The sequence below is a fragment of the Antedon bifida genome, chromosome 7 (assembly GCF_963402885.1).
Source record: "Antedon bifida chromosome 7, ecAntBifi1.1, whole genome shotgun sequence".
Classification (NCBI taxonomy): Eukaryota; Metazoa; Echinodermata; class Crinoidea; order Comatulida; family Antedonidae; genus Antedon; species Antedon bifida.
This window is the reverse complement of record NC_136232.1, coordinates 19,192,281-19,202,186: the sequence shown is the minus strand read 5'-3', so window position 1 is coordinate 19,202,186 and position 9,906 is coordinate 19,192,281. Positions and strand designations below refer to the sequence as shown.

At 36.0% G+C, this 9,906-nt stretch overlaps 1 protein-coding gene and 1 pseudogene across 1 annotated transcript; one reads left to right on the top strand and one right to left on the bottom strand.

Annotated features, from left to right (window-relative positions):
- The first annotated feature begins 306 nt into the window (after positions 1 to 306).
- On the top strand, positions 307 to 948 carry LOC144848978 (uncharacterized). Its single transcript, XM_078705929.1, has one exon. The coding sequence runs from the start codon at positions 307 to 309 to the stop codon at positions 946 to 948; it is 642 nt and encodes a 213-aa protein (XP_078562055.1).
- Positions 949 to 7,679: 6,731 nt separating this feature from the next.
- Positions 7,680 to 9,381, bottom strand: LOC144848977 (protein wntless homolog pseudogene; annotated as a pseudogene).
- Between the last annotated feature and the right edge of the window lie 525 nt (positions 9,382 to 9,906).

Below are 9,906 nucleotides of genomic sequence, written 5' to 3'. Positions count from 1 at the left end.
AAACATATTTCGCTTTTTATGGGGTTTTAAAAACGTTAAAATAACATTATTGTAACCATTTGTGTTATATAACCTTTAATTTTAAAAACATCATAAACACGTTTCCTTTACATTAAATAAATTCATCTGGTTCCAAATAATATTTTTTTGTGGATTTTTACTTTTATGTTGAACCAAAGAAACGATAAGGAATAAATTACCTTCGTGACGTTTCGCCGACAATCTGTCAGCTGCTTCAGACTAAAGCCTGGGTTGGAATGGTCTGTCAAGTCAAAAAACAAACCAGAAGAACGCCAAAGAAAAGAAATGGAGAAGATGAAAGCTCACATAGGTATCCCATACATACACGGAATTTCTGAAAAGATTCGACGCACTTTTTCTAAGCACAAAGTGAACACTTTCTTCATTCCAAGTAATAAATTAAAGAATGGACTGGTCCACCCAAAAGATAGAATAAAAACGGAAGACATGTGCGGAGTTATATACGAAGTGAACTGTCTAAACTGTGAGAAAGTATATATAGGAGAGACCGGAAGGGCACTGAATACAAGAATTGGGGAACATAAAAAAGACGTATCAACACACAACCAAGTAGTTAGAACACGTGCAAATAGAAATTCTTCGTCCCAGGTTTTACATAAGTCAGCCATAACTGACCACGCTATAGGGAATGACCATATTCCAAATTGGAATGCGAGAGTTATTGAAAAAGAAGCACAGACAGACAAAAGAAAGATAAAAGAATCTATCTGCATAAGAAAAAGACCACATAATATCAACAGAGACATTGGTGGGTATGACCTCCCACATACATATGATAGTTTGCTGGAAAAAGTTGAAGCAGGAGGGGGCCAGCGGAGACGCTCTACCGTCAATACCAACCAGACGGCTGGTGGCGCTGTTCAGCGTCACTTACAAAAAACCAGACCATTCCAACCCAGGCTTTAGTCTGAAGCAGCTGACAGATTGTCGGCGAAACGTCACGAAGGTAATTTATTCCTTATCGTTTCTTTGGTTCAACATAAAAGTAAAAATCCACAAAAAAAAAACAAAAAAAAAACGTTTCCTTTACCTTGTCGCTGTAGGCCGCGAGTTTCCTAATACTGTACTACGTTGGTACGCCGCAACGGTCGTTGGTGCCAACGATGATTGTATCAGTGATACAGCTTCTTTATTGAGAGGAGCAGCATCCAGAGAACCTGTGCACACAATACCTAAAAAAAAAAATTTCCAAATGTAAATCTGACAAGAAGGAACAATTAACGGAGTGAGGCTAAGGTCAAGAAAAGACTTTAGAGCACGTAAAAACTCCCCTCTTGATAGAAAATCTGCCAAAATATTCTAGACTCCATGAATGTGTGAGGCACGGAAATGTACTGTATAATGTAACGGAGGCAAACCAGAACCAAACGGCGTATAAGTGGTAAAAACAGCAAATCTTTAGCGGATTTCTTATTGATAACAGCAACAACTGCTGAATTATCACAGAAAAACAAGATATAGCGGTTAGCTAATGCCGAGCCCCAAACTTCCATGGCGATAACTATTGGAAATAATTCAGGAACAGCAATATTCAAATCGCCGAACAAATGATTCCATCTAATAAAAAACGGATCACGGGCATTTTAGTTACCGGTTTTTTTTTTAAGGGTTATTCCATTCGAAAAAAAATAGGGGTGCATTTTGCATTAAATCGTGGATTGTATTTGACCAACAGTTGATCCAGAACAGACTGGTGACGTTTCGAATGTTCCACTTTAGCTACGGGGATTCATTATTATACATTGGATTATATAAGAAGCAATAAATAATACGTTATTTCAAGTACAGTAACATCCATATAACTGCTATACTATATTAACTGTTATATTAGGGCTATGCAATGCGTGCTTGAGACTATGCCTAGCTAGTGCGACTTGGAAAAAATATAAGAAGCAATAATACGTTATTTCATGTACGTAATCCATATATTATTTTATTTACATTTAATTTTAACTATGTTATATTAGGCCTATGTAACACGATGCTATAGAGACTTGGCCAGTCCCAATAAAAACAATGAAAGCCATATTATAACAACAATGGAGACGTAAATGGAAAGCTTTGTCCATTATCTAGCCAATGAGTCATGAATCAACGCCCTATAAATTCTTTAGTAACGTAACCACATCTCTTCTCCTAATGTACACCATTCCCCGAAGTTCTTTACACGTTTTTATCTATTTTTACACCGGAGTCCTTCTTGACAATAATCTATAAATCGTATTTTGGTTTTATTGGTTTCACTGATTACGGAAAACCGCCGCGCAACCGTCGGCATAAATTGACTGAAGTTTTTGATTAATGACAGAGACCCGATCGTTAAAGGTGTGACCCACACACCGATGTGAATGTAAACAATGTCTGGTGACGTAGACAAATCGAGAAAATTGTACACTTTATTGATAGTGTTTTGGATCTAGGCGCATGCCAGAAAATTCCGATTCCTCACAATAAAATTGTAATCTTTTGACAAACGAATGTCCGCACAGGCTTACCTCACACGTCGTCGTTACCATTCTATTATACTAAGTCAAAGATCAAGAGAACGTACTCACTTACGTCAGGATGTTGAAAGCTTTATCTTGATTATTAAACCAATGTCCTCGTTATGGAAAAAAACCAGTTAATACGTCGATAAAAACACAATCTGCAACTTCCACTCGAGTACAGTATTTGAAAGAATCTCTAAATGTGACTCTTAAATGTGTCCAAAAGGACAAAAGACACTCAAGACAAATAGCTGTATGTTAAAATCTGAAGACAACAATCGTTAGACGTGTTACTTCAAATGAGTCCAATGAGAGAAAGAACGCACATGTAGTAAGCACGCTATAAATTACCCACGCTACACAGAATGCAATCGCATAGCACATCCTACACAAATGCCCGCCCTCATGCGATATAATAATAAGATGATTTAAATTTAGTTTGCATAATTGTGAATGAGCTTTCCACAGAGTTTCAGTAATTGATGTTACCTGGGACCCGGAGTCTATTAACGACCTATAAGTGATGCCATTAATTTCTACGATATCCTCATTAGGCTCTCCTATAAGAGAACTACGAAAAGAGGAAACATTATTAGAAGTATTTACCTTGTTAAGGCTTACTCGTGGTGTTGGTCCCGCGGTGCACATCTCCACCGTGGAACATTGTAGTTTAACGGAATTCTGCATCCAACGGCAATATGACCTTCTTGTCCGCACTTTCTGCACCTTATAAGTTCTTGATTTTCATCTTGTTGGGCACTTATGAAATCAGGTCTCGCTTTGGCTTATTGTTATAGACAGCAGTTGTGTAAACTGTTCTTTTAAATCGTTCACTGCTTTTGTTAAATTGTCTAGTTTCGTTTTTTCTGGACGGTCAACTTGATTTGACTGTTGTTGTACAGTTTTTGTAGTCTTGTTCTCCCGTTCCATAAGACGGAGTTCTGCTTTTACCTCTTTGAATATCATAGATCTTGGTCTCATGGGAGGAAGTCTCTGTGTTACATGCGCATCTCCTACTCCCCTCATAAACTGTTGCGTCAGCATAATGGTCGCCATCAACCATTTGATGTTGCACTCTTTCTTCCACCTCTCTCAGAAGTCCTTCTAGCTCTACGGCATATATTGAAGGAGTCTCTGCTGGATATTGGACTCTTTCATAGAATTCAGCAAGCGGATTCCCGGCAAAAAACACCTCACCAAATTGCGCTTTCAATTCCTCAAAGGCGTTCTGTGAGGTCTGTTCCGATTGCGGAAGATTTAATTTTTTTTACAGTTTTCTTGCCCCTCCCCCTAAATACCGCACTATGGTATTAAATTGTGTCTCTATTGGCATCCGAGTATATAAAAATGGTTAATCCTATAAACAAATAGAGGACCACAGGCATTTCCCGATTACCCTATCGAGAGTAAATGTGGTGTCTATTCACATTTTAAGTCGAAAACAAATCAACACAATACTTAATAGCATTCCAAAATGCTGTAAATCAATTAAAAGTAAAAGAATCAAAAAGCTAAAAGTAATGTATACCACACTAACATAAATATTCTTGTTGGAATGTAACCAAGTACCATCCGAGTGGTAGAGAGGAGTAGATAAACATACTTGGCCCAGGGTTGTCTGTGGAATTGCAGTTGGCATTACCATCAGTAGAAAGGGCATAAGCAATTTGTTCAGCCGAATCATGAAAGAGTTGATCCTGTGGATTGACTTAATTTGAATTAACAGGCTTATCCGCGAAAATGTTCTCTACAGTTGAAGCTTGTAGAAACTCAGCAGCAGCATCTGGATTAAAAGGATATATACCAGTTTCAGAAAACCCGCTTATATGTAGCAGCAATACGCATCTTTCAATATTCCGTAAAAGTTTAACCGTGTTTTTTCCTGGATTTTTCTTAAGGAACTTTTCACATGCTTTCTTGTATTCAGATTTCAATGATTGGAAAACAAATTTACCCAAAGGTTACAGATGATTTTTTGTGTTCGGTGGAAAGGAGCACCAACAAAATACTTTCTAAACCACATGTCAAACAACTCCGTATCAATGAACAGTGATTTGCTGACACCAAAGAAAGAATCGACAGGAGCATTCTGCATTACAGAATCGCTCAGTCGCTGGCCTTTAATAATCAAGGGTGGTAAATAACCCTGCAGCATTTGCACAGGCTAGCACTATTACATTCTCACTCTGTTTCCACTTATTTTACACTGGATAGTTCTCTATCTTGATCTATCTTGAATCTTTGATAGATTGTGCACCAAACTAAGTTTGGTTTCATCGGCATTATATATCTGTGATGGCTTGTTCTTTAAATCCAAAATTTAAATCTTGCGAACTGCATCGGGATTAAATGTATATATACCCGTTGCAGAAAACCCGCTTATAGCAGCATTCGCCATAATGCATGAAACAACATACACGTCTTTCAATATTCTGCAAAAGTTTAACCGTGTTATTACTTTGCCTGGATTGTTTCTTGAAGAACTTTTCGCATGCTTTGTTGTATTCAGATTTCAATGATCGGAAAACAGATTTAGCCAATTACAATTAAATTTAGGTTACAGATAATTTGTTGTGTGCGGTGGGAGGCAATACAAATGTATGTCATTTTCTCTTGCATAATTGATGAGTTGAAGACTAATATGTTATGCATGATCATATAGTACTAGAAGGGGAATGTTCATCGGTGTGAGTAGACCTTCTTTTTGAATTGCTCATCACTTTCAAAGGTATTAGACTTGATTTATCACTTGGTATAAGTAGTGATCCATCGTTAGCAAATAAAGATCTTGGTATGATGGCCAATCCATAGTTTCCTATCGTTGTTTCAAGTTTTGGCAAGAACTCTGGTCGAGAATGCTGTATGACAAGAAATCTTGATAGTTGTCTTTCTTCACTAAGTTTAATGGCCTAATCTCCAACTGAGAGAAGCATCCATGTACCAAAGCTTTTGAATTTAGCTTTCATTCGGTCTCAAATACTATACTGATGTCAATAGAAAGTCGGTTTTGACAAATGTTTATATAAATCTTCATCGATGAATTTTTCATGATGTCATTTTTTACAGATTATGGTACAACAAGTGAGGAAACTATGTTCTTTAATGGCGTAAGGTTCAAGTGATGGGTTTTTTTTCAACTCTAAAGCGTTCTTAGACACTGAGAGACATGCCTCCCTCTAGTTGGTAATGTTCTTTTGGTGTAATGATGGTGTTTAGGAAAGCCATCTCTCCAATATTTTACCATCTTTGTATGGAGCAGTTGCTATAACTGTCAATGTACTGCTCTAATACTACGTGCGTAGCAATTTCAGGATCTTTCTCCTTTGCACATCTGCTTTCAAATTTCCTGATTTCATTATCAATCGATCCAACAAATCCTGTAAAAGGTTCCAGTTTTCATTGAAAAACAAAGACCAGACTTCACTTTCATCTCGTCAAACAATCCTCCTTTATACGTTTAATAGAATTCGATCCAACTCGGCCCTAAACCGTCTCGGCCAAAGTCAAGTCGGCCCCAAGTCAAGTCGGCCTCAAGCCAACTCATTAAGCATTCTCACTAACAGTAATTCACAAACAATAATTTAAACATACATTATCTTAAAGTAATCAATTAGTATCGTATATTGATTAATATTGATTACCTTACACATCACTACTCAAGTACAGTACACATCCATATTACATTAGACACAATATTCAATATTAAATTATGAAGCTTCACTGGTCTAACAAGGAATAATTCATAAACTGATATTCAAACGAATTAAAGCACGTATACAAATGAGAAAAATACTTGAGAAAATGCAGAGTGACTGAGTGCATGTTATTTTCAGCTCAATTTGATCAATATATCGATTGGCATACTCAAGGATGACAAACAAACTTACATACAAACATGTAATTATTATTATTTTTTCTAAAATATAAAACTTTATGCGAACAAAAAATGGTGTGCCCACATGGACATGATGGCATCATATTATCACTACCATATTTGGGAACATCACACTTTTTTTATCAAAATTAGTTTGATAGTGTTAGATAGAGCTTTATTAATTTTTCTGATTTGATAGCATGTGATTGACATACTTGCATTTTATCTCTGAGAGAACACGGATATTTGTCACAGTCAAAAACAGCAACATGCCTAATCTACATAAGCCTATACACGATTAGCTTCCGACGGAGAAGCCAGCAAGTAACATGCCTAATGTACCTAAGCCTATACACGATCTGGTTTAATAGAAAACATGGCATAATAATAAAACACAGGTAACCCAGTAACATCCCTAATAATATATAAATTTCCCAGAATATAATACGTGAAACATGAAGAATGCACTAATTCATAGAATACCATACTCTGACCTTTATTCCAATCTAATTAATTTTTTTATGTATGCATACAATTTTATTACATTCTTGACACAATGAAAATATATAATACATGTTATATTTCGATTAAACATTTCAACAATAAATTATCATCATGAATAATATTTTATGAGGGCTCAATATTTCACTTGTCTGGCATACAAAGTTGTATCAAATTGTTCTTATAAGACCGGGTGTCTAGTAGGCTTAGGACACAATTGCCTTAGTAATTAATAAAGAATCTATTTGGCCAGCCTTCATGACACAGAAAGGATAAATCCTAAACAAGGCATGTATTTTATTGCTTGGTATATGCATGGACCTAGGTCCATGGTATATGTATACTACTCTGGTAACACGATATCATGTACTATAAATATCAAGTTAGGTTAAGTACACTCAATGTTATCTTAAATAAACGGTATATACAAATATTGGTGGGGGCCTTTAAAGTTACTAACTACAATTATTGAACAGCTTTCACTCAATCAAACTTACATGAAGTTTACAAACTTACATCAAGTTTACAAACTTACAAGTTTATAAATAAAGAAAAATAAATATATTTGGCACTTTTTATTATGATATTTAATACTCAAGTTTTCAAGGAGAAATGTAATTATTAAGTTAGTTTTAGTCTGTGATTTGCATACATGTGTACATAATAAGTTGGACCACTTGTATGAGACACATTATACATTTTATATAGTCTTTGTATAAGAACATACAGTGTACCGTTATGCAATGAACACTCTTTCCTGATTTATTATCAAATTAGTCAATAGCGGTTTTTGTAAGGAGGTTCTTAAGCTCTGATTGGTCGGTTCTTGCTGCTGCTGATGCTGGGTCATCAGACCCTGGCGTCGTGGATGTAGATTCCAACTGGAACTCCACATGACTTCCTTCGCTGCTGTCATCATTGTCAGAGGAGACTTGCTTGTGTGAAGGGGCATACAAAAAGATGACAGCGACCACATAGATGTTCCACATGCCATAAACACCGGTGAAGAAGGCGCTGCTAATCTGAAGTGTCTTCTCATGTCCCATTTTATAGTGATCTTCATAAACTTGACTCAAAATGAAGAAGATTACAGTGAGGGCAGCACATAACAAAGTGAACAACATGAAGAATTTGAATCTGAAAATCAAACCTTCATAATGAAGGCGTCTAGCTTTGGCCATGTGTGGAAGCGCCAGACGTTTAATACTGATGTTTCTGAATATTTGCCACACCATGAAACATAGAAACAGGAAGTAAGCACTTAAACAGATCCCAGCCATAACAAGAAATAGCATAGCCAGGTTTTTGCCTGTCTCTGTTGTCCATAAAGTAAAGAATGGATTTGAAATCTGCACTCCTCTTTCGCACATGTCAAAGACAAACATACAAAAACAACAAAAAGCAATTGTCCCGACTTGCTTCCAGTACGCACTCAATCTTGCTCGCTCAACTGTGTCCATGAGATGTTCACCAACAAATATGATCCAAGACGAGAGTAACGTGGCATAAAAGATTCCTTGACGTATGTCACTAATCAGCAACATGTATGGGATGTTGAACCAGAACGTGAACCATTCAATTGGTATATTTAGGAAGGTAATAGAAATTCCCAGAACCATAACAAACTTTTCCATAAGAACTGGCGATCGATTTAACTTGGAGATTCTTAGCCAGAACCAGATGAGGAAAACAAGTGGAATAGGTGTCATGACAGACTTCATTGTCAGCCATACTAAAGTAAAACCACCAGTTTGATGAATCTCAATGATCCAAATATCAGTGATGCTGCCTAACTTAGTGTTGTACTTCTGTTCATTGGTTTCTTTGTTAAATTCTACCGGTAATCGAATATTGATTAGGTACTGCTTATGATGGCAGGTGCTTAATTCAAAGAACGGTAGAGGCTCACAATTATACGGGTCACCGTCAACTGGTCCTTCGTCTTCATTCGAGTGCAGCAGACATTCAAGTTTTCTTGTTTCTGTTACTCTAGTAAGTTCTTTCCAATCTTCATAATCACTATCTCTGTAACCAACACGCACAATCATTGTAATTTCTTCTGGTGCATCGGGAACAGTTAACTTGTACTGTGTTTCCAATCTGATCATGGTCAGTATGAATTGGAAGCTACGACTCATATTATACGATCTATGTGGCATTCGTAACGAAAAAACGATCTGATTCGCATCAATGTACTTCCTTGCTGCCTCTTCAAAGTTAGCTACTTTGGAACACTCTCCAGGTCCGTTGGGTATAAACCATTTATGAACGTTGTCGGCAGGGTCTACACATTTGGTGGTCAGGTGACTATTGGCATCTGTAGGTTTTGGTGCGATAAGTCCCCCGACCAAGAAACAAATTATCTGAACTATTAGCAGGATTACACAAAAACCGAACAACTTCTTGGTACTGAGATTCTCTAAAATAACACCAGCCATGATTCTAAATGAGAAAAAACAAATAATTTACTGAAAATGTATGGATATCCATAGGTGGTCGTTTTCTGCTTTGTTTAGCGGTTAGATTTAATTACTTTAATGGGCAAACAAAGTTACAGATTGTAGAAGGAAGGAACGTATTTATAACGTAATATTCCTAGATATAATAACGTTAAAATACTTTTTTTAACGTATTTTTTGGTTTTAAAAACGTTATAATATTTCGTTTTTAATACGTGAATTTGTGGAGTTTTGCAAACGTTGAAATAACGTTTTATTTGAACGTTTAAAACACAAATTTTAAACGTATATATATAACGAAATAATGATATTTAAATAACGTTAAAGCAACGTTTTTTGACGTATTGTATGGTTTTAAAAATGCTAATTTTTTGTATTAAAAACGTTAATTTGTCCAGTTTGAAACGTTTTAAATACGGTTTTTACAGGTAAATATAACCTAAAATGTCAGTTTTAAAAACATATTTTGTGTTTTGAGGGGTTTTAAAAACGTTAAAATTACATAAAGATAAGGTAATAATGATATTTAAATTAACGTCAA

Excerpts from the sequence above, each read along its gene's own strand:
- LOC144848978 (XM_078705929.1), top strand. The coding sequence starts at position 307 with ATGGAGAAGATGAAAGCTCACATAGGTATCCCATACATACACGGAATT.